The 26,369-nt window shown below is 38.1% G+C and overlaps 1 protein-coding gene across 2 annotated transcripts in view; it reads right to left on the bottom strand.

The window, feature by feature from the left end:
• Nucleotides 1–26,369, bottom strand: part of Lasp (LIM and SH3 domain protein Lasp) — a 211,381-nt gene that overhangs the window by 18,989 nt on the left and 166,023 nt on the right. The window contains exon 6 of one of the 2 annotated variants that reach the window (XM_075362452.1): nt 18,917–19,129. In XM_075362452.1, the coding sequence (XP_075218567.1) occupies nt 18,917–19,129 (213 nt within the window). The remainder of the gene's footprint in view (nt 1–18,916; nt 19,130–26,369) is intronic. The other variant, XM_075362453.1, reaches the window with a different exon arrangement.

Here is a 26,369-nt window from a genome sequence, read left to right as displayed (position 1 = left end):
TTGTAACATATTTAAGGATAATACAATTAATTTATCTTACTCACTTTTTGCTGCTTAATTTTTCCTTTAATATAAACATTTTATTTTTGTGGATGCTACTGCTACTTCAGGCAAATCATAAAACACAAGCGTGCAATTAAAATATTAACAATTAAGTTGTTAAGGTTATAATAGCTCAGTAATGTTATACATTTTTATCAGAGCCAAAAATCTCTCCATCTTTACTGGCCTAAAGTAATGAAAAAAGTCATATATAGAATATATTTAGATTTATTTTCCAAACATCAAGTAAATACACATTGTGTTACAATTAGCTTTTTAAATAACAAATTGTTTGTAAATAATTATAAAATTAAATATAATAATACAAATTTACCTACTGAAAAGTACATTTAGAACTTGACAAATTACCATTTAAAAAAGAACAGTTACTGAACAAGAATATTTGGGAAATTACATATCCCTTGAGAAAAAATGTATCTTTTAGGGATTACCATCGAATATAAATTAAGTAGAAAAAGCATTTTAAAAAAATTAATAAATCATTTAGAAGTGACTAAACCCTTTTTTTATCAAGTTGATTTTTGAATTAACAAAGCAAAGTACAGTAAATTATTTATATGCTCTTAAAATACAAATTCTTTTCCGGTTATACCATTCCAGTGATATATTATGTACTATACTTCTTTTTCTTTTATGAAAACCTTAAATTGCGGCTACCATTAATCCTGTAATAAAGTACACTGAATAATTTAATTTCATAGCAGGTTTTCATGTCCCCTTTTAACCCTTTGTAAAGCAATTTTGTTTAGGTGTTCGCATAGATCCTGTGGCCTATAATGCATCTATTTGTCATTCCAAGGGCAGCTCTGATGAAATTGACATAGTAACTTCTCTCGCAACTCCCTAGTCCTGCAATACCGATCAAGGTTTTTTCCTCCAACACTCCAGTGGCCTGCTCTGCAGGCCCCTAACCTTCACGTTTTATTTCTTTTGTACTAAATTATATATGTGTTCTTGACACAACCCAATATATTTGACCTGCTTAGAAAAAACACAGCTATAAGTCTTATGTGCTATACTGTAAACAAAATTTTTATTAGAATGTCACATAATGTGAGCGACTATTTTCATCTTCCAGAGACTAGTTAAGAAAACATCATTTAATAAATTACACGTTTACCGACATTAATTATGTTTTTTTTCTCTTATACTAGATAAAATTTTCCATTTCATAATAAACAGTATAGTTTGATAATTTGAAATTCTTATTTTATGAGTAATCCAAGTTTGATTCGTACAAGCATTTGTTAGAATAATCATCTTTTAATACATTATATGTTTACCAACCTCAGTTATGTTTTTATTTTCTTGTAGTACATAAAATTCTCTTTTATTTGATAATAAACACACGTTCCGGTTCGGCATGTCAACATTCTCAACTTAAGAGTAATCAAAGTACAAATCCTATAGTATGGTATATACTTTGTACAGATGAATTTGTTATTTACGGGTGTTTTTTTTTTTGTCATTTGACTGGTTTGATGCAGCTCTCCAAGATTCCCTATCTAGAGCTAGTCGTTTCATTTCGGTATACTTCCTACATCCTACATACCTAACAAATTGTTTTACATACTCCAAACGTTGCCTGCATACACAATTTATTCTTTCTACCTGTCCCTCCAATATTAAAGCGACTATTCCAGGATGCCTTAATATGTGACCTATAAGTTTGTCTCTTCTTTTAACTATATTTTCCCAAATGCTTCTTTCTTCATCTATTTTATGCAACACCTCTTCATTTGTCACTTTATCCACCCATCTGATTTTTAACATTCTCCTATAGCACCACATTTCAAAAGCTTCTAATCTTTTTCTCTCAGGTACTCCGATCGTCCAAATTTCACTTCCATATAAAGTTACGCTCCAAACATATACTTTCAAAAATCTTTTCCTGACTTTTAAATTAATTTTTGATGTAAACAAATTATATTTCTGATTGAAGGCTCATTTCGCCTGTGCTATTCGGCAATTTATATCGCTCCTGCTTCGTCCATCTTTAGTAATTCTACTTCCCAAATAACAAAATTTTTCTACCTCCATAACCTTTTCTCTTCCTATTTTTATACTCAGTTGTCCACCTTCGTTATCTCTACTAGATTTCATTACTTTCATTTTATTCTTGTTTATTTTCATACAGTAGTTCTTGCATAGGACTTCATCTATGCCATTCATTGTTCCCTCTAAATCCTTTTTACTCTCAGCTAGAATTACTATATCATCAGTAAATCGTATATCGTACATCTTTTCACCTTGTACTGTTACTCCAGATCTAAATTGTTCTTTAAAATCATCAAATGCTAGTTTGATGTAAAGATTAAAAAGTAACAGGGATAGGGAACATCCTGTCAAACTCCCTTTCTTATTATGGTTTCTTTCTTATGTTCTTCAATTATTACTGTTGCTGTTGCTGGTTCCTGTAATGTTAGCACGGGTGCGTGTAGTATTTAAAAAAATAATAAATAAATTATAAAAAATAAAAAAATAGTTAAAAAAAGTATTAATAAAAACGTGATTTACTATTATTAGAGAGGGAGTGTATGAGTCTCTTAGCATGTATAATTTTCATCAGTGTTTCCTTGCTACGACACAAAATATATTATAATAAATTTAGAATATAAACCAACTACAACACTAAAAAGTTCTAAATAACTACGTAACAGCGTCGAATCACTGGGGGGAGGGTTGATAATTTATACTTCAATTTCTATGTTTTTATTCTTACTCAATTTTTTACATCTCATCAGCCAAAAATACTGTTAATTTGTTTTAAATTTATATTATAGTGTCTGTATATTTTGAAACTTAATTTTTTATTAAATTTTTTTATTTATAAACCTGATTTTGTTATTCATATTATGAAAATAATAATTTTTAATTTTGCTAAACCACCTGGAACATTAAAATTTCACTTCTAACAAGTGTATTTCAATTTTTCATTTTAAAACCTGTTTTAGGCAGAAGTCATTAATAATTTTTATTTCAGTAATATAAAACAGCTGTAGTAAAATTTCTTCTTGTTTCTAAAATAAAAATATCAAATTAAAAGGATCAATTGTTTTAAAATACGATTAAATGACATGAAGTTAATTAGGCATTTATCACCAGTTGTGCTACGTGTTGCAAAATTAAATAACAGTTGTACGGCCTGATTAATTTAATTAAATAAAGAGCAGGAAAGAATTTAAATGTTGGCCTGCAATGCGTAACACAGGAGCTGACAAGACGATAAATGATCAATAAAATCAGAGTCAACTATTAGAACACCGCGGTCTGCAATGCAGGACCCAGTGGTGCAAAGGGTTAACTTACACTAATAAAATAATTGAAAACGACAAATTCACAAACAATGACTAAATACAACCTTATGAAGCTATTTTACATAAAAATAACATGAAATATAATTACCACTACCGCTACTATAATAATTTTTTTTTGCGGGGAAGGTGGAAATGCATTTACGCATGGAGTGTCGGGCTCCCGCTGATGGCATTATCCAATCACTATCAGCAGACTACCGACTAAAACCACCCCCCTTTCTACCAGGACTCGACCCGAAACCGTTTAACACATTATTTCATGTCGAGTCCTCCTATACTAGCCTGCTTAGGTGCTATCTAATTTGCAAGACTATCCAGGTCAACCTTTTTGGCCCTGAGAATGTTGCCGACGAATCGGGCTACTCTTTCCCAACTGCTCAGATCATGGAGCATCATCGCAGCCACGTTGTGGGGGCTCAGTGCTCTGAGATCCACCTCTAGTGTCCCTCGATTTGCCGCCCACCGAGGACATTTGAAAAAGGTGTACTCAGCGTCGTCTCGTACACCGGAGCAATAGAGGCAGTCGGGGGACGGCGCTTTCCCTATGACATGGAGGTAAGCGCGGAAGTACCCGTGACCGGTTAAAAATTGGGTCATGTAGTACTCCACCTCCCCATGCCGACGCTCCGTCCACGGTTTGACCAGAAGGCCGGTCCATCGTCCTCTGGTCTCGTGGTCCCAGGTCTCTTGCTATGCGAGGAACGTGCGAGTGCGTTCTTCGTTGGCAATGGTCACCCGGTCTTCGCCTGCCAGTCGCCTCCAGTAGATCACCTGGCGCTCCCTAGCCGTAATAGTAATGGGTATGACGACGACCACAAGTACTGGATGCTCGGAGACCGTCCGATACGCGGAAGCGACTCGCAAGGCTGCGGTGCGTTGCACCTGCGCGAGCTGCTTCCGGTTTCTTGGAACTCTTAATGCCTGGGCCCACACATCCGACCCAGCAATCGCCGTCTGCTGGCCTTCGGTCCGCCGACATTCGCCATGAGCCTACTGAGAGCAGCTACGTCTCTCCCAGCTTTGTCGGCGGCTCTACGAAGCTACTCAGCAAAGCTGAGTTTCCGGTCAATCATCATATCGAAGTACTTTGTGGCCGGCTTGGTCTCGACAACCTTTACCCCGACCCGCAGGGAGAGAAGGGTATCGATACGCTTTTTCGTTAGAACCACGATCTCCGTTTTCCATGGTCGTCCAGCCAGGCACTGACTCTGTGCATGGCTCGACTGTGCCTCAGTTGGGCGCGCTCCACGTCTCGGTCTGCGACAAGTAGCGTAACGTCGTCAGCGTACCCAACCAAGACAGATTCTTCAGGCATCTCCAGCCTCAGCAAGCCATCATAAACGACGTTCAAAAGGTCGGGGCCGAGAATCGACCCCTGCGCCGCCACTGACGTGTTCGTAGTCCCACGCCAGTCTGCCGCGGTCTCGTAAATGAGACCGCGGTTCCTCAGGTATGGGTCCACGGTTCTGAGGAGGTATTGAGGCACATGGAACGAATGCTCCAGGGCCCGAATCATATCGCTTCACCGTACGGAGTTGAAAGCGTTAATGATGACTACGACGACGACAACAACAATGCCCTGAGGTAGATAATCCCCACGTCCGGAACACAACACCTACGTTCCACGTCTAGGGCGGCAACAGCTGTATTTACGTACAATATATGCAGCTGGCTAACGGGGTTCCGAATGTTCTTGGAGATGCTATTTTCGGCCGAATTACATCTACAGGCCGTATTTAAGGACTGGATTTTGCTGCCTCCTGCAGATACGAAAATTTTAACGATTAAGGACATGGACTGATACCACCTTTGGAGCTGGCGATGTGGCGGCCACGGTCGAAGTGATTGCAGGTGTAACGGAGGCCTTTCGCTGTCCACATGCCACGATGGCAAGCATGTAGTTAAGGTGCCCATGTTTTTCGGCGCATGGGAGCCCTGAAAACCTCAGTGTGCAGGGGCCTGGAGTCAGTGCATAGACTGCGCATCCGCTCTCTGCCAAGACATATGCCGCTTCCACCGGAGTACCGGAACGGTACCAGGGTTAGTAGCCCTGGATTGGGGGTGTACCCTGGCGGCTAGCCTTACTACAGAAGGGATTAAAAGACATGCAAATTGAACAACAAACAAACATGACAGAGGGTTCATGTAAACACCCTCATTTAGAACCAGCCGTTTTACTTGAGGCGAAACGGAGAAAGAGTGCAGAATCTCGTCGAATAGAAGTTGAGGCTAGAAAGAGCTTGCAAATAGCTTTGTTCAAGAGCAACGTTCCGAAACCAAAAATATTTAGTTATTACGAAAGAAGATGGTAATTTCTCAAAGGTGAGTCCCTTTCTCATTGCTCGAGAAATAACTAAATGTGCTGGAGGCCCTGTTAAGGAAATAAGGAAAACCTTTACTGGACTTCATGTGGAGACTATAAATGATGCTCAGTCTCAGAAGACCCTAGGGCTCAAAAAGATAGGAGAATTGGCTGTACGCGTCGTTCTCTACGGCACGCTCAACACCTCAAAGGGTGTTGTGGTCTGTCGGGATCTTCTAAATTGTACGGAGCAAGAAATTGTTGAAGAATTGGCATCTCAGGGAGTAATAGAGTGTCGCAGATTGAACATGAGAAGGAACGGCGAAGTCCTACCTTTCGCCTCTCATGTCTTCACTTTTAACCGGCCAACTTTGCCGGAGAAGGTAAGAGCAGGAATTCATCGACTGGATGTGCGGGCATTTGTCCCACAGCCTATAAGATGCTTCAAGTGCCAACGCTTTGGCCACACCGCTCTTATATATGAAAGACCGCAAATATGCGTGTGCGGTGATGAGGTGCATGAAGGAGAGCCATGTAAGGAGCCTCCTACATGTGTCAATTGCAAAGGACAGCATTCACGTAGATCCAGAAACTGTCCTGTCTACAAAGACCAAGTAGCTCTGCAGGAAGTAAAAACCCTGCAGAAAGTCAGCTACCTTGAAGCTAAAAAGATAGTAAAGATAGTAAAGAGCAACAACAACTTATGCTCAGGCTGCGGTTGCTGTTCCTGCTCCTGCTCCAGTTGCTGTTGATGAGACTCAAACTATCAAGAAACTTGCACCCACTTTGGCTAGCTTAATTGAAAGGATCATCGAAAACAAAATGAAGTCTTTCAGTAGTAAAGAACCTGTCAAGCTAAAGATATTAGTACAGCCTCCTGAAGATACATCTTCGAAATCGAAAATTGCCCTTATACAGAAGAAAACGGATGCCAAGCCAGAAGGCCATGTCCATCTTAGAGATATATTAGATGATGATCAGAAGAAAGTGACTGTCTGCAGTCTGTTATGGAGGCTCCCAAGCCTCCTGCAACTGAGGTGGCCGGTGGCCTCTAAACCACAGAGGCCCCAAAAAACCACACAGGAGGGCAAGTGTCTCCTCTTCTAGGGGCGGTGACTGGTGCAATTCCCGAGTCAGGGGTCGGCCAGGTTTTCGCCTCTGAATCGGCGCATGAAACCAGCGCCGATCCGTGTCCGTCGTCGTCTGCGGCTTCGGTTGTCTTCGATTCGAAGCCCGGAAGCTATACGGGCGACGACGTTCTCCGCGAACACGAAGCTGTTCGTAATATGGGGAAAAAAAGGGTGGCCGAAAGGTAAACCAAGGCCATAAGTTAATTTAAAATTAGCTAGTCGATTGCACAATGGAACATTAATGGATGTTTTTTTAATGGATGTTCTGCAACGCTTGATACATGATGTAGACCCAATTTGTATATGTCTACAAGAAACACATTTCTGCCGAAATAAAAATTTTAAATTAATAGGATATGATGTATTTCGGCGAGATCAACCGCCAAATGTAAGAGTTAGAGGTGAAGTAGTCATATTAACATCGACTAGAGCAACCGCCGAAGCTACCGATCTAAATACAAACCTACAAGTGGTTACCATTAGAATGAAGCGTCCGCTTCAGGTCACTGTCTGCAGTTCATACTTGTCGAATTTTAAGATTTTACTTGCCGAGACAGGTAGAAGGTGATAATGGTATTGTAAAGACTTATATTTTCCATTTATGTTCTTTGTGATATTTTCTCAAATTTTAAGATCGCGGCCCTTTACACCCCATAAGTGTTATTTGTCTATTGTTGTGGATTAATGTTTTGTGTACTTTGTGTTTTTAAATAAAAATGTAAGGCCCCTTTACACCCTTACACACGACGACCCTGATGGTGATACTAACCTCTTTTTATGAATGTAACGAGGGCTAATGACCTTAGCAGTCGATTCCCGCAAAACACAATAAAAATAATAATAATATTATTTATTTATTTGTATTTTTTGTGCAATAGGGCAGCTACCTACAGCCTTTGTATATTACACAACAGTACATAAAAAAATATATATACAGTAAATATAAATTAAAAATACAAAATTTAATCATTAGTTCATAATAATAGTTCATATAATTATTAGTTCTTAAAAATAAGAGTAATACTGGTGTTTTAATTACATCACTTAGTTTAGTCTATAAATAATAGTTTATTGGCAAACACTTATATAATAATTTACAGGAGTTGAAATTGATGTTCATCCACTTCTATGCATTTGTCAACATGTTTGATTGTGTTCCTGGCTACTCTTGTCAGCTGTACCCTGTCTATTTCCTGGATGTCATCAGTAATGTTTGCCTGCAGCATGTGTGGATTGCTCCTAAAAACAATTTCTTTTAAGTAACCCCACACAAAGAAGTCTGGACCAGTCAGATCAGAGGATCTCGAAGTATACAATCCTTTAGAAATTATTGTTCCACCGAAAAAATCTTGTAGCATCTCCACAGTAGAGTAAGCTGTATGTCTAGTAATGCTATCCTGTTGCAACCGACAGTCACGCTCATCCTCTTGCAGTAATGCTATGAAGTATTGGATAATTTCTTGATAGATGGTAGCATCCACAGTTTTTTTCCAAAAAAAAAACAAGGGTCATATTATACATCACCTTGAAACCATATACAACACACCTACTTTTTGTGGGTGCAAGGGAGACTCAAAGAAAATGTGCAGGTTTTCAGTACCCCAAATAGTTCCGACTATTAACATACCCGATGAGATGACACCACAATTCTTCTGTGTAAGACACTCTATCTAAAATACTGATGTCACATGTAATGAAGTTCTTGAATCATTAATGCTAGTTAACCTGTTTAGTATGATTGGCATCAGTTAGCTTATGGAAAACCTGAATTTGATATGAATAACATTTCAGCATTTTCCTTGCTGCAGTGCTAGCTGAATTTAGTGAAGTATTTTTTCCTGGTGTTTTTAGTCTTGCAAAGATTTACGAGATCTAGTAACTGCTTTAATGTTCTTTATGACCTGTGTCAGGTGAATTTCTGGTCTAACCTGAACCTGTTTCACAGAATTGTTTAGACTACCTTCTGAATAACACTTTTCACTGGTGCTTCCTTTGCAAATTTCTTCCTTAACTTTCACAGACATGCAACATGAGATTTCATCTCTAAATAAGTTTCCATTAGGAATAAGTTCTTCAACAGTTAACTGCATTTTAACAAACAACAACACACAATTACGCAACCTTGTTGAAAAGCCAATGCTTGAAGAGACTAGCAATAAACAGTCCTATCCACTCTGGCCCCAGTTGTATTCCACATTATTTTACCAATCTCACACCAATAAATGAATTTTAACAAAAAATGTAATATTTAATTAATAAATATTAATTAAAAACTATACTTAAATAAAGTTTTATATTTAATATAAACTACTGAGTGAAGAGATCTCTTTTAAGTAACATCCTGTATTTTACAAATAACTAATTACACGATTCCTCATCCAGAGTAATATTAATATGCATTAAAAAAAAAACAAATTATTTTCTGTATTTTAAAACAGTTCTTAAATGATTCTACAATATCAGATCGAGTCTGTTCACAATTTTTCTTAGGTTTTCTGAATCGAAAAATTCAATATATCTATTGCTTTTTTCATAAATTAAATATTGATTCAAGTTTGGCGATGCAGTCACCTAGAGGTAGTTTTTTACTGAATGAAAATTATATTTTAGTATTTGGATAAACAAAACAACAGTTTTTTTTAAATAAAAAATATTAGTATGGATTATGATTAGTGCGCAATGTTTCTAGTTCTGTGAAAAATCATCAAGTTTTTTTGTTATTTTCAAACTCTATCTTTAAATTTATTTTAATTTTTTTTCTGAAAATTCCTTGATTTCATTTGTTATGGATTTTAAGAGCAAGATAATCAAATTTACAGTAACTTAGGTAAACCTTAAATAAATTTACTATCTACTACCTAAATCATCCATCCCATTTAAAAATGAAAAAATAGTTTTCTCTACAAACCATAAAGATATCATAACTGTGTAATGATTCTAGCTTCAAAATGTACTAAATAAAAGCTGCAATCTATTAAAATCATATTTACATCTTTTATTGTATTTTTTGTTTCTAAATATAAAGTTTAATCCTTTGACCACCAATGTCTGATTGGTCACAATAAACGTGTTTTTAATTTTATAAAGCATATAAACATTATTATTACACACATTAGACTAATATTGAATGAATTAAGTATATACAAAGATTTATTTTCAGTTGATAAAATTATAATGAATCAGCAGACTGCTACTCATACTTGACATGAATCACACACTGGGCCAACTGACATTCTCCCCTCTTCTATTTCTTGCTAATTTCTGTCAGTGTCTCAGTTTGCTGTAAGGTGGCTACCAACATGTTATTGTTTATTGTTTCACTGTGCACCGTGTTATTATTTAGTGCATTGAGAGTGAGTCGATCACTGTTAAGTGAAAACAATATTCAATGTTTTGTTAAAGATGATAAATCTATTAGCAACAGTGAGTTGTATGATATACTATGTAATTCAGAACTGAGTGAAAGTGAGGCCAATGATTCCAATTTGGACCCCACTTATGACCCAAGTAGTACTAATATGAGTTTCCTCAGCAACCTTTCAACAAGCTGGCTTGTAGGTAGATCAGTATTGTCGTGGTCTAAGGAGAATAATGCACTTGCTGCTAATCAACCTATTCGCCAATGTGGCCATTCCCACCTCCTTCATCACATCTGAAGTAGTAAGTTATCATCAGATTCACATGATAGTGATGGATGGGATGATATAGTAGAAGACAATGATCTCTCTTTGTCTCAATGAAACAAATGTGTTTGGCTTCCATGAAGCTCCCGGAAGTAAACATTGGCCACCACACAATTCTTCTCCTATATCTTATTTTGATCTGTTTTTTCCAGTGATCTTTTTAAACCTAATAGTAACTCACACAAACAACTATGTGAAAAGCTTTATTCAACAAAATCAAAATACATTTGGAGTCCATAGCACGAATTGTCTTTGGAGACCGGTAAGCATTTATGAAATAAAAGCTTTCCTTGCCATTATATTGAACAAGTGACAGATTAAAAGCCAGCAATTGAAATGTGTTGGTCCACAGAATTTTAGCATTGTATTCCTTGGTTTAGCAAGGTTTCTTCAAGAAACTGTTTTGAGTCAATTCTAAAATTTTTTTACATGGTAGACACTCAAAACTTGCCAAACCCAAAACAACCTGGATATGATCCTTGGGTTCGATTCAGCCCTATAATTGAGCACACCGATAAAGTTTTCAAGTGGTATTACACACCAAATGAACAACTGTAAGTGGATGAAAGTTTAGCAGGCACTAAAAAGTCATATTCAACTCTCACAATATATGCCTAATAAGCATCACCATAAGTGGGGCATGAAGTTGTGGTTGCTTTAGGAATTACTGCTTGTCATTCTTTCATTACAGTATTTACTTTTGTTACAGAATATTGCTAAAGTATTTACAACAAGATAGCCATCCATTATTTGCCAGTATAACTCTTTCATGGATGGAGTTGACTCGTCTGACCAGATGCTATACTGCTACTTAGATGAGCACCGCACTTTGAAATACTCGGAAAAAGGGACATTTCACATTATAGGAAGAATGATTGTAAATTTGTATATTTTATATAAAGATAATACAGAAAAACCCCTTATCACAACTAAAGTTTACAGTTTCATTGGTTGATCAACTTCAGCTGAATGGCTTGGTGATCAAGCGCTGCTTCAGATTCAGTGATCGGGCATCAGTGACAAACTTCTTGAAATTTTACCGGATAAAAAAGAGCAAAATTTTCTGCAAGAAATTTTCTTAGCAAGATCAGCACTAGTCAAGATGGTAAAAGAAAAAACCTGGTACATTTGCAAAACATGTAATAAGGGTGTGCATCCTTTGTGCCTCACAAAGCATAGAAATAAACTAAAAATATTTCCCATATATAACATTTTTTTTTACAAGTTTTTAGTTCAAACTGCATTTTTAAAATTTTCAAATATTTTTTTTTTAACAATATTTATAATAAAATCAATACAAATATTTATATTCATTTAGGTGAATAAAAAACTATTTTAATTTTCTAAAAAACAAAAAAAATAATAAATTTGCTTTATAAATAAAAAACTTATTAAATATTTTCTGACATTAGGTGAAATCATTAGATTAGGCCTTGGTGGTTTTGGGTGGGGAAGCCATGTCAGGTGTTGGCAGTCAGTTAACTAATAAATAAAGTTGGTTAGTCAAAGGGTTAACTAATACTTCAGTAAGTTATAAAATTATTTGTATCTTATATTGAACACATGCAATATATTGTTTATCAGTGTTTTTAAAAACATATTTTTATAAAATATATGTTAATATAATAATAATAGATAAATCATGAGAATACATCTTGATATATTTAGAAAAAATTTAATATTAAAATAAAATAAAGATTATAAAGACTGTAGGCAAGTAAAACTTCTCAAGCAGTCAGTATGTAATTTATTATCAATTTTTAAAACAACAAACAGAAATAAGGAAGCACGCTCCGACAGGTTAGATTAAAAATATTTTAAAAGTAATTTAAAACTTTTATTATCTACATTATACACATGCATTTTATGTTTCATCTAAGTATTAGTGCATTACAAAAGTTATCACATAAAAAAGAAAAAATAATCTGGCAGTGAAAAGTGAATAAAATTAAATATGTTTCGCTTGACTTGCTACAATGATTAATCTTAATAAAATATTTATCGATTTAATAAATAAGTTTTAGGACGTAATGTTTAGGATCCGATTTTTTAACTTTTCTCCAAAATAACAACTTTAACAAAAGTCAGGCTGAGCCTCTACAACGTGCACCTGGATATATCCGAAACAAATAGGAGAAATTTGTCCAGTCAACTGAATCTAAACAAACTTCACAGCTTCATCTATGATCAAGTCATACTACACTATCACCTTACTAAATCACATCCAGAGTTGTAACTCGGGACCTAGTCCCACAGGTGACCCCTTGATAGCAATCAACTATGAAAGGTCTTTTAAGGAATACTCCACTGACTGAACCAAGCAACATCAGAGTTTAGAGAAGGCAGCACTCGAATACGGTGGGCTGCCACTTAGAAGATAACATCCGATCAGAATAGGAATGCCTAACACCACACACATGAACGAGAACAATACAAAATCCAAAATCAGCTCACTCATGCAGAATGGTAAATTAAAAATAACCAACAAAAGATTCTCCGCGTGGGACTACAGGAAATAAGAAACACTGACCAGGACACCATGGAATCTCAAGGACATAGACTCTACAAAGGTATATCTGGGAAAAGAGTGATAAAAGAGGGCCCACACTTTGGAACAGGCTTTTTGGTCAGCCTGAAAATAATAAAATCTGTACAAAAATTCAAGTCACAATCCCCAAGAATCTCAACAATCATCCTAAAAGCATCTAATAAAATCTATACCATAATAAATGTCCACACCCCCATTAATAATAAAACCAAATCTCCAAAAGACTGTAAAGAAACAGAAAAGTTCTGAGACCAACTCGACCAAACCGTTAATAACATCCCCAAAAATCACATTAAACAATTGGAAAACTTCAATGCTCAACTAGGCAGAGAAAGAAGATACAGTGACATCACAGGAAAATGGCCCGCCCAAAAGACTCTTCAATCTCTGCAAAACCACAACCTAATCTTGAAACCCACATATTTCAAAAGGAAACCTCAAAACCTGGAAACACCCTGACCTTAAAGGAGAATGGCAACTAGATCATGTCTTCATGGACAAACACCACCACAAAGAGATCTACAATGTAAAAGTCCTCCAAGGAGTAGACGACACAGGCTCGAATTACTTCATAGTCAAAATTCAAATTAAATTCACTCCCCAAAGTAAGCAACAAAACCAAGCTGCTAAAACTAAAAGAGAAATAAAACCTACCCAACTAATCAAGAATGAAAATTACCAAAAAATAACAATCATGAGTAAACCTGAAGACAACAACCTTAAAAAAATTGCAGAAGAATTGGCCCCAATAAAAAGCATCAATGGTGGGACAGCGAATGTGGCAAAACAGTGGAGAAGAGAGATTAAGCATGGCTATTACACCAATCCCAAAAATCAGAAACATCCTTCCAAAATTTAGTAAAACAAAGAAAAGAAACCACTCGAACCCTAAGTAAAATAAAAAGACAACACTATAAGCACACACTGAAATTAATAAAAGAATTCAAAAAAACACAGTCAAGAGACTACCATAAACCCTTCAAAAAAACTCCAAAAATATGTAACCCCACACCTACTAATGAAGGATGAAAACCGTAATCTGGCCCATAACAATATAGACAACGTGGAAATCCTAGCTAAATATTTCAGCAAACTCCCAAATTGCAAAGAACCAACAGAACTCCTAAACTCTGACACCAGCATCCCAATAATACACACTGAAAAACATCAACCCTCCCCAATAAAAGAAGTCTACCAAGCACTGGGTGAGAGGAAGAGTTGCAAAGTGGCGGGAGAAAATCAGATCTTTGTAGAGATCTGGAAATATGCAGGAAGACCAGCAAAAATTGCCCTTCATCACCAGCTTGTCAATATCCACATCAAAGATGACTACCAGAACACTTGATGACAGCCCTTATCCACCCACTACACAAAAAAGCAGACAAAACAGACCGTAACAGCTACAAGGGAATCTCACTCCTAGACATAACATACAAAATTCTTTCAAGAATCATCCTCAACAGTTTTGGTTTACAACTCGAGAAAGAACCAGGAGAATATCAGGGATGTTTCAGACCCTGGAAAAGCTGTCCAGACCAGATCATGAGTCTCAAGCTAGTAATGGATTACAGCAGAAAAAGAAGCAGACACATGGTGATAACGTTTGTAGACTTCAAGAAAGCATATGATTGCACTCACAGAGAAACCCTACTAAAAATTCCGAGACATCTCAGACTACATGCTAAATTAATAAACATGCTAACACAAACCCTCACAAACACTAAGTCAAAAGTGAAATTCAAAGATGAACTCTCAGAACCATCTGAAATTAAAACAGGACTGTGCCAAGGTGATGGACTCTCACTGCTACTATTCAACTGCATACTGGAAATGGTAATGAGGGAATGGCTCAAAAGATACCCCAAAAATAAAAATAGGCCAAAAAATCAAAACAAACAGCCTCAGTTTCACTGATAACTTGGCACTGCTAGCAAACAACATTGATGAAGTTAAAACACAGATATTAGAACTTCAAAACATTGCAAATAAGATTGGCCTCAAAATCATTCGAAAAGGCAGAAATTATGCCCCAAAAACCAACATGATTAAAAGAAGTAAAGATAAATTGTAATAAAGTCAAAATATTAACCAATTTAAATACTTCAGAGAAACAATAACGAACAACCTAAATGAAAAAACCTCAATCCAAACAAGAACTTTTTTTTTTGTCTTCAGTCATTTGACTGGTTTGATGCAGCTCTCCAAGATTCCCTATCTAGTGCTAGTCGTTTCATTTCAGATACCCTCTACATCCTACATCCCTAAGAATTTGTTTTACATATTCCAAACGTGGCCTGCCTACACAATTTTTCCCTTCTACCTGTCCTTCCAATATTAAAGCGACTATTCCAGGATGCCAGTATGTGGCCTATAAGTCTGTCTCTTCTTTTAACTATATTTTTCCAAATGCTTCTTTCTTCATCTATTTGCTGCAAAACCTCTTCATTTGTCACTTTATCCACCCATTTGATTTTTAACATTCTCCTATAGCACCACATTTCAAAAGCTTCTAATCTTTTCTTCTCAGATACTCAGATTGTCCAAGTTTCACTTCCATATAAAGTGACACTCCAAACATATACTTTCAAAAATTTTTTCCTGACATTTAAATTAATTTTTGATGTAAATAAATTATATTTCTTACTGAAGGCTCGTTTAGCTTGTGCTATTCGGCATTTTATATCGCTCCTACTTCGTCCATTTTTAGAAATTCTACTTCCCAAATAACAAAATTCTTCTACCTCCATAATCTTTTCTCCTCCTATTTTCACATTCAGTGGTCCATCTTTGTTATTTCTACTACATTTCATTACTTTTGTTTTGTTCTTGTTTATTTTCATGCGATAGTTCTTGCGTAGGACTTCATCTATGCCGTTCATTGTTTCTTCTAAATCCTTTTTACTCTCGGCTAGATTTACTATATCATCAGCAAATCGTAGCATCTTATCTTTTTACCTTGTACTGTTACTCCGAATCTAAATTGTTCTTAAACATCATTAACTGCTAGTTCCATGTAAATATTAAAACGTAACGGAGACAAGGAACACCCTTGTCGGACTCCCTTTCTTATTACGGCTTCTTTCGTATGTTCTTCAATTGTTACTGTTGCTGTTTGGTTCCTGTACATGTTAGCAATTGTTCTTCTATCTCTGTATTTGAACCCTAATTTTTTTTAAATGCTGAACATTTTATTCCAGTCTATGTTATCGAATGCCTTTTCTAGGTCTATAAACGCCAAGTATGTCGGTTTGTTTTTCTTTAATCTTCCTTCTACTATTAATCTGAGGCCTAAAATTGCTTCCCTTGTCCCTATACTTTTCCTGAAACCAAATTGGTCTTCTCCTAACACTTCCTCCACTCTCCTCTCAATTCTTCTGTATAGAATTTTAGTCAAGATTTTTGATGCACGACTAGTTAAACTAATTGTTCTGTATTTTTCACATTTATCTGCCCCTGCTTTCTTTGGTATCATTACTATAACACTTTTTTTGAAGTCTGACAGAAATTCCCCTTTTTCATAAATATTACACACCAGTTTGTATAATCTATCAATCGCTTCCTCACCTGCACTGCACAGTAATTCTACAGGTATTCCGTCTATTCCAGGAGCCTTTCTGCCATTTAAATCTTAAATCATCTTAAATCAAACAAGAACAAACTACCTAAAACACAAAAATGAACCCAGTACACCTACAGTAAAAAATATCTAACCATAAATGCAAGACAATACAATACAGCTATAAAACTGGAAGCAACATATGCATCAGAAATACTCTTCCACCTGAACGAACAATCAGAGATCAACAGACTCCAGAAAATCGAAAGAAGAATTGGAAGAACCTGCATCAACAAAAAGTACCTGAACAATGGGCAGCAGTGGATTGTGCCCAAAAAAAGTTGTGTACAAAGAGTTAGAACCCATCACTGATACCATGCATAAGAGACTATGATTCTTTGGACACATCATGAAGATGCAAGATTCAAGACTTCTGAAACAGCTGGTACAGTACAATTTCAACTCGAAAAACATCAAGACAGGATGCAGATGGATCAGATAAATAAGAGGATCAGAAGGAAATTGGCCTTACACCAGAAGACACCACAGACAAGAAAAAATTACACAAAAAAATCAAGGAAAAACACTTACAAGAAAGAAACTCACAACACAAACATTTTCAATAACAGAAAAGGCACAAAGATCAGAACGTATGAAAAAATACAGGACCGCAGGCCCAAACAGTCCTTTCAAAGAGACTTGGATAATGGACTGACTAATGCGATCCTATGCAGTCATAAAAGATGAAAAAAAAATAAATAAAAAATAAGTTTTGAGTAATAATCAAAAAAGTTTAAATGCAGTTCCAAGATATATTTTAGTTTTCTTACTATACAATTAAAATGATGGAGAGTACAATTAACCTTACTTAAAAAATACACAATAAAATGCAATTCTGTCAACAAATCATATAATAAATATACTAAAAAAAAATTGTCTAAAAAAAAATGAATCTTTGTGTTCCATTCAGTAAAGAATTTTACAATAAATAAAAAGTAATCATTTTGCCCATATAGGAGAATTGTTTTTTAGTTTTCTACATGGTCACCATCTAAATTTAAACAATTATCATATTGTATAACTCATTCATCCATTCAATCGCTAAAGAAATTTGCCACTAGTTTTGTCAGCCGTTCATTGGTAGGTGACTTCATCACCTCATAGTGCTCAAAATTACTGCTGCCTAACTTTTAGTTTAGGAAATGATTTTAAATTGCCATGAGGGCAAATCAGGGTTATATGATAGATGCTGAAATACTTCCTGGCTGAGTGTTTTAACCCAGTCTTATGAGCGAGTTGTGGTAACCAAATGTCGACACATATTATTGATTAAAAAAAATAAATAAATAAAAAGCTTGTTGACAATTGACAATAGTATTTTGTTTGTACTGCATGATGGAGCTCTTTCAAAATACAGTCTGTGAATTCATGTTTCACATAACATGAGATCAATAAGTATGAGGCCTTTATGGTTTGAGAAACAATCGGTTCCAGTTTGTTTGATAACAGTGATTTTGAACTATTTTACTTCCATTGACTGTCAACATTTCCCTTATTTGTTTTATTTTGACAGGACGGGTTTCTCTTTCATTTAAAGACAAGATTAGACTTTGGATCTTACAATTGGCAGTTTTATATTTTTAAAATACATTTTAAATATTCAGAAAAATAGGAATCATATATTTAAAGTCGCTAAACCTAGCTAAGACTGAGCGAATACAATAAAAACCAACTGATTTTACATTGTTAGTTAAGAGGGTCACCTGTGCAAATACTAAACACAAATTTCCTTTACTTCCTAAGAACTACCATATTATACAAACTAAAACTGAATATTACCATTATGAAAGATACATTAGCTATAGTTATCAACTAATTGACAAAAATAAAAACATTAATGCATACACAATTACATGTATAATGAAACACATCACGAAAGAAAAACTGCTGGAGTATATAAAATTTTGCTTCATGTAGTATAAATAAAACTGAATTTAAATAAATTACAAACCATTAAGAAAAGCTTTAATAACCACAAAAAAGCAGTAGTTGATTGTCATAAATTAATGCATAATTAAATATAAACACTTAATAATAAATACAAACAATGACTAAGTATAAGAGAACTTTAACTATAGATTGTTAGTATAGAACTATAACTTAAGATTGTTACAAAAAAAAAAAATGTCAAAAGTGTAAAAGAAGCACTTGATGAGTCTATGTACTTTTCTTGTAAGTTAATAAAACATACACACAATAAGCATAAAAAACCATTAATATCAAGATTCAAGGTTTAAGATATAAATGAAAAATCAACCTGGTCCTCTATCAGAAGTATATATAACTGTGGAAGACTGCCTTGCAGAGTATGGCGAGTTTCTCGGGGCACCCAATGGATCATAATCAGCTATTTTTCCTGGATGAGGTGGTTGAGGTGGCTGGTTGTATTGAGGAGGATGTGCTGGACGACTTTCTGTCATCACATGTTGCGGTTGTTGCTGCATTTGTTGCATGTTATGATATTCGTCTGCTAAGATAAAAGAAAAATTATGGTAAAACACAAAACTTTACAAACTTCAAAATATCCACTTCATAATAATCATTTATTTTATAATACAAATGTCTGTAATAGTAACCAGATAAAAAAAAACAGGAAGATATGGATTTTATGGAATGTTATGCAGTATTCTATAAAATCAGGATTTCCTTTTCATGATTTGTTTTTCAGCCTAGTAAAATGCACATTTTTTAATTTTATACAAGATTACGTTACAACATTTTAGTTATATTTGACTGTGTGATGCAGACAATGAACTACATTAGACTCCTCTATTGTAGGCAGCAGGCATGAATACTAGAAACAATGGATAACAGAGACCTTGATCTCGTACCAGAATGAACTCTTAGAAAACCACAAAACATATAGAATTAATGTACATAAAATACAAGTGAGTTCATTTTAATTAAATTCAATTTAATTATATAAGTTTTAAGTACCCCTATATAATTTGTAAAAATGTAAGTTAAATAACTGAAAATCCACCATTACATTTCAATGAAAACCTAAACTGTATGTTTTAAAATATTTATTAGATTTTTCTTATACTTTTTTTTTAGCTCTAAGAACAAATGACTATTTTCATTTTCAGTTGTTAGAAATTAACAAGTTTAAGGAATGATTTACACATCATAAACCAGAAAGAAGAACCAAAAATCCTATCATAAATCAGCAAAGCAGTGATGATTTTATTTTAAAAAGGCCAATTTTCAAAATATACTTCATATGTTTCTCTACACTACACTCTTCCATATAATGTCCTGTTATTTTTCTAGCATTCTTGACAAGTTTAATTTCTTTTATTTACATAACATCCTAAAATTAACAAAGGTGGGATCAGAAATCTGCAGTTAATTAAAAGAGACCTCAACAGGTTTTTTCTACAGAACATAAACTCGAGGGTTATAAAAATACAGACTATCAAATAAGAGCTAAAAAAAAAAAAGATTAATCTTTACTAATACACATCCATTGTTCCAGCTACAATTATGGTTTTATGGTTTTTCTAACACATCAGGGAAATATGTAAATAACTACAAAGGATGCAATAAACATACTGGCAAGAGAATCTCATACCAGTTATAACAAATGAGTAGAACATTTTTTTCATTCATTTTATAGAATATGCATTCTACATACTACAGCCTAAACATCATATATCTTATCCCTTACATCTGCTTCTTTAACTGTAGATTCAATTATACTATTTGTCATGACTTTGTAGGCATCTCAATTTCCTTTTTTCCACACAGCATCGTCAAGTTTCAAAATCTGTTTACCCAGTATTTCCCATTTAAACTTCTGATATTACTGGAAAAGAAAATTATTGAAAAAATCTTTTTAAACTTTTTTGTTTATTAAAGACTCAGCATAATCATTAAAAACAAGTAAAAACTAGTATCGTTACTAATTGTTACTAGTATCGTTACTGAATTTTTTCTAAGTGCTTATAGTCTTCTGTAGGGGTAACTTTAAGATTTCATATCTTGGTAACAGTTGGTCATAGACCAAAACCGTTCAGGATCTATACGAATTGGGTCATTCCCCATTGATTGAACCCCACTTATTTTTTTCGATTTTGGGAGACCGTTGACCCCCCCCTTATTTTTGACTACCCCACGTGTGGGGTATCAAATTAAAGGGAATTACGAGGAGAACACAACTGCTATACAGTTGTTGAGATTATTTATTATCCATGGCGGACAGAACAGACCAAAGTCCTGTTTGTAAGCAGGGATCATTCGGCTTTTCGCCACAGAAACCGATTGATCCCAAAGGCAAAAAAAGAATTAGACAATCCTCCTCTGAAGAAGAGGTCTTCACTGGTGGCTTAAAGGAGATTACTATTCATCTAGGACAATCGATGATGCGTTTTAAACAACATTTGGGAAAAAGCATGTTAAATCATATGTATGACCATAGTAAAGAATTAAGATATATACACTGCATTAAAACATCTGCAGGAGACGACGACTACTCCAGAGACCAGTTCACAATATACCCAGACTGAGATGCCCCCTGGTGCGGATCAGGAAGACATCTTAAGCCTTGACTAACAGACGAGGAACTGTTGGATACGATAGCTAAGAGATGGTCGGCCTGGACAATGTCTAAAGCTAAATTAATTATCCTGCCTGCTAAGGGCATTACAGACACTTGTCAATTCATTGATATCAACAAGTCCAAAAGGGCAACGGCAGAGGGCAAGAAGCCTGGAACAATAGCTGTAGACACTTCTGTCATGATGGATGACAAGTACGATACACAGACATATAAGTATACTTTTTTTTTACGACTCGACACAGGGTGACAGGGCTTCGGCTGGGTGTATACTAGGCGCAGTCAGGAAGATATTATTAAGGGCCCCTAATGTGGCGTTTGTTCTGCCAGGTGGTCCTTTTGGTGTCATGTTCAAGAAGATAATTATTTATTTGTTCGGGGCTAATGAGACGCCTACATTGATGGTAGCGCCGAAAAAGACTGAAGAGAGTAGGGCGCGTTCTAGGTCCGCTTCTGCTCGTCGATCAACACCTCCTGTGGAGGGCAGCAAAGTGGTGGTTGTCAGGTCACAGGGCAAGACGTATGCAGACCTACTCCGGACCGTAAAGGACAAGATATTTAAAGACAAGGCAGGGGAAGTCCTATCCCTTCGTAAAGGTAGAAATGAAGACTTAGAAGTCAGAATTAAAGGGGCTGAAGATGCGGCTCAGTTTACTGCAAGATTGAGAGACAGGGCTTCTGACCTTCAAGTTGATATTCGAACTAGGGGCGACCGACGTGCAGTGGTGCATGTTAAAGACATGGAAGAGGGCACCACAGCGCAAGAATTAATCGAGGCTACTACGGCTGTTACTGGTGTCACTGAATCCTTCAGAATTACCTCATTGCGGCAGGCATATGGAAATACTCGAAATGCGACAGTAATAACTAATCATAGGGCTGCAACTAAATTAATTTCTAGTAGAATTAAGATCGTCTGGGTCCATTGCCGGGCTTATATTAAGACTGATAATGTGAAGTGTCAAAGATGTTGGGCCTCTGATCATATGAGTACGGTATGTAAGGGTCTGGATAGGTCAACCCTTTGTTACAATTGTGGTCAGAAAGGCCATGTGATAAGAGACTGCAAAGAGGCTACAAAGTGCCTAGACTGCAACGGCGCAGATCATCGCACCGGAGGAGTGCAGTGTTGCCTACCTAAATAATGGTTAAAATAATTTTATCAGATGCCAATAAGAGCATACTATCACACGATTTGGTGGGAGAGATTGCAAAAGACCTCGAGGCCAATCTGATTGTCACCACAGAGCCTAATCTGAGAATGGCGGCAAGAAATGACTGGTGGGCTGATGCGGTTGGGGATGTTGCATTAATAGTATCTCTGGCCGTTTTGGCTGGCACTTGCTACATAGAAGTGAGGGGATCCTAGCGGTTGCTCTTCCGGAATTTGTTCTTATTGCTGGTTATGTCAGTCCAAATATAACTATCCGCGACTTTGAACAATACATTAGTGACTTACAACAAGTTATTCAGCGGGTAACTGGAAGACCAATACTAATGGGCTATTTTAATTGCAAACCCACCATAACTGGTAGTTCGTATACTAACGCTAGGGGACAGATTTTCGTTGATATGATGATGGCTACAAAGCTGATTTGCCTTAATGACGGCACCTTCACTTATGAGGCGAGAGGACATCGTGCAGTGTTGGATCTTACACTGGTAGACGATAGATGGAGTTCTTCACTTTTTTGTTGGAGTGTCCTTGAATCTGAAACTGGAAGTGATCATTCAGCTACGTTATTATCGTTTGACGATGGCCGATCAGTGAACAGGATTATACCGGCATTGCCGAGACTATCCAAAAGGCAAGTGGAAATTGTGGCGGATAGAGTAGCCTGCAAGTTGTCGGATGGCAGGAAGGTCACGCCGTTCGTATTGCACGATCTTATAGCTGCGGAGATGGCGAGGATACCCCACAACAACAGGGGGCATCAGCCGGCATACTGGTGGACTGCTGACATCGCTGATCAGTGACGGACTTTACAGTATTGGCGCTTCTCGGCCTCTGGCCGCGTGCTGTAAAACTTGTGTTTTTGCAACCGGCCGAATGGGCAAAACGTTCCTCCAAGAAGAAGTCTAGAGTTGTTCTCGAGATGAGGCAGCTAGTAGACTCGTATCTAAACGAGTGTGGATTTTTGGTGTCGAACCTGGCAATTAGATGCGAGGGCCTCCAGGGCGCTAACCTTGCTCTTGATTCGGTCGTTACTCGACTATCGGGCAAAATGGATCAGGTTGTGGAGGAAGTCCGAAGTTTTAAACCGGTAAAAAGTCAAGCTTTGGATGAACTCCAGAAGGCCATAAACAGGGTGGAGGAGAAGGTTAAGAAGCCTATCTCCTTCGCCTCAGTAACAGCCGCGCCTGCGCCTAGGCGACTAGGTCCGCCGCCGCCAGTCCAGGCGCCGGCAAGCGGTAACAGCCGCGCTGGGGGCTAAGCGGGTTAGTCCCCCACCGACAGTCCAGGCCCCGACTATCAAAATTAAGCGGGCCACTGTCAAGGTGGTTCCGATAAAACCTGATCAGGGGCCTTCAATAGCAATGACGGAGCTAACCCTCAAGACAATCCTGGACCCGAGGAAAGAAAAGTTCCAGATTTCCCGGGTCACCAAAACAAGGGATCACGGAGTAGTCCTGGAGGTAATAAATGAGCGGCAGGCTAAACAACTGCTGGAGGCCACAGTTCTTACTAAGAACGGACTGAAGGCTCAGCTGCTGGCCGAGCGTAGACCGCAGATATTGGTCTACGATATGCCGAGGGCAACGAGGGTAGAGGATCCGGAAATCCTCAAGGCGATACACAGCCAAAATCCTGTGTTGGGTATGGCTGTAGAAGACTTCCTTAGGGAAGCCAAGGTTGTCCGGCAGTAGGGGGGAAAGGATTCCCCGAGAAGTCACTGGGTACTCGAGACCTCGCCTAAGATCCGGCAACCTAAGATGCGGAGCAGCCGCCAACCTTCTCCAGCGAACTGTGAGAGTTACATAGATGTCACTTTGGTGACGGGCGACTTGCTTCAGAGGACAGGTAGTTGGACTGTCTGGCCCGAGGCCAGTGTGAGCGATCATAGGCTTATAACCTACGATATTGCTTACGGAGGCGGTCTAAGGGCACCAAATCCAGGTCGCTACAACCTAAGGAGGCTGGATCGACACAGGCTGAGGCGTGTGTGCGATGCTGCCTTACAAGGATTGCAGTGGCGCATGGAGTGTAGGGAGGAGGTAGACTTGATGGCGGAGCTAATCGGCCGGGCCATCAAGGCTGGCTATGACGAGGTCCTATGGCCGCCTAGGCCAATGGACGGACCCGTCATAGACAGCCAGTCCACTGACCTGAGCGTGCCTGGAGCCGTCATGACCCCATTTTCCGGGGGGTCGTCTGTGGAACGCAGACGGAGGTCCGGCAAGAAATGGTGGTCATCTGACCTAAGTGTGCTGCGCGCAAGAGTGAGATCCGCGCGAGCCCCTAACGAGGCCATCGTCAAAAACGTGCGCGCTGAGCGTCTTCGGATCTACCGGCGTGCCCGTAACGAATATGTTCACGCCATCAAAGAAGCCAAACTCAAGTTTTGAAAAGACTCCATGCGCGAGTTGCAGCGCGATCCTTGGCAGCTCGCAAAAACGTGTTACAGGCCAAAGCCATTGCACGTGTTGTCCAGTGTTCGGTGCGGGTTAGCTGGTCGTGACCACACTGTAACATCTGTGGCAACTTACCGGGCGTTCCAGGTTACTCTGTTTCCAGATGATCCGGAGGGTGAAGCGGAAATCGGCGTTAGGGCATGTGAAACACCATTCCCTAACGTTCGGACCGTGGAACCCGAAGATATAGACCGAGTGGTTTCTCGAATGGCATTAAAGAAGGCACCGGGGATTGACCAACTTGACCCGGATATTTTTCACCATTGCCTGTCATAAGGGAGCCGGTTGGCAGACTGTTCACGGGATACCTAAGCTGGGGCTGCTTTCCGGCTTGCTGGAAGGTGGCTTTGGTGAGGGTACTCCTGAAACCTGGAAAGGATCCTGGTAAGGTCGGCAGTTATCGACCCATCAGCCTCTTGCCGGTTCTCGGGAAGTTGCTTGACGGGCTGGTTGTGGAACGGCTAGAGGAAAACATCGATATGAGCTGTTTTCTAAATCGAGGCCAATATGGTTTCATTAAAGGGGTTGGGACCGAGGATTGCATCTTAAATGCTCTTGCCGAGGTGGAAAGCGCCGACTGCAAATATTTTTTGGCTATTTTTATTGATATAGAGGCAGCATTTCCTTCCTTGTGTTGGAGTTCTGCCCTCTATGCTTTGGAACGCCGCAATGTTCCCGAAGCCCTGCAGACCGTGGTAAGAGACCATTTGTCTAACCGTACGGCTCTGTTTAAAGATGCGCACCTAGTTGTGGAAAAGTCCGTCACCAGGGGAAGCCCGCAGGGTTCTGTTCTCGGCCCCTTGCTTTTTAGTAACCATATTAAGCAAGTTGCGGCGGACGCTGCCTCTGTAGTGCACAAGCTTAGGAGGATTGCTCGGAAGGATTGCGGGCCGCCAAATGTACTTGGTGTACCGAGACATTTTCGAAAGTATGATCGCATACGCGGCGCCAGTTTGGGCGCATAGGTTGGAAAGAAATAGAGCACTGCTTCAACATTTAAGGAGTGCCCAGCGCAGAGCCATGATAGTATGCACTGGTGCATTTAAAACAACCTCCTACGAGGCTACTACTGTATTGGGAAAGGCTCTCCCAATCGATTTAGTGGTGAAAGTTCGAGCAGTCATGTGGAAGTTGCGAAGAGGTCGGGAGGCCGAGGCATTTGGGATGCGGTTTCGAGCCGGACCAGAACCGGAGCGGAACGGTGATCACAATGCACCGGAACAAAATTTCGTACAGTTGCCCATCTCCCGTCAGCGGAAGAGGCTATGTAGCCTCGCGATGGAGACATGGCAGCTTGAATGGCACACCACGACTAAGGGAAAACCCTTGTGTAGTTTTATACAGGATCTGGGGGGATGGTATGCCTCGAGTTCGTTTTTAAGGGCGTCGGGTGCCCAGGTGCTCACCAACCATGTAAACCTGAACCAATATCTGTTTCGGTTTCGCCTGGTGGCTGATGAGTTGTGTGTCTGCGGGGAGGTCCAGTCGAGCGTGCACATGATGTTCGACTGCCCTGTTC

The sequence above is a fragment of the Lycorma delicatula genome, chromosome 4 (assembly GCF_047948215.1).
Source record: "Lycorma delicatula isolate Av1 chromosome 4, ASM4794821v1, whole genome shotgun sequence".
Taxonomy (NCBI): domain Eukaryota; kingdom Metazoa; phylum Arthropoda; class Insecta; order Hemiptera; family Fulgoridae; genus Lycorma; species Lycorma delicatula.
The sequence above is the reverse complement of the archived record's forward strand: the minus strand, read 5'-3'. Positions and strand labels throughout refer to the sequence as shown.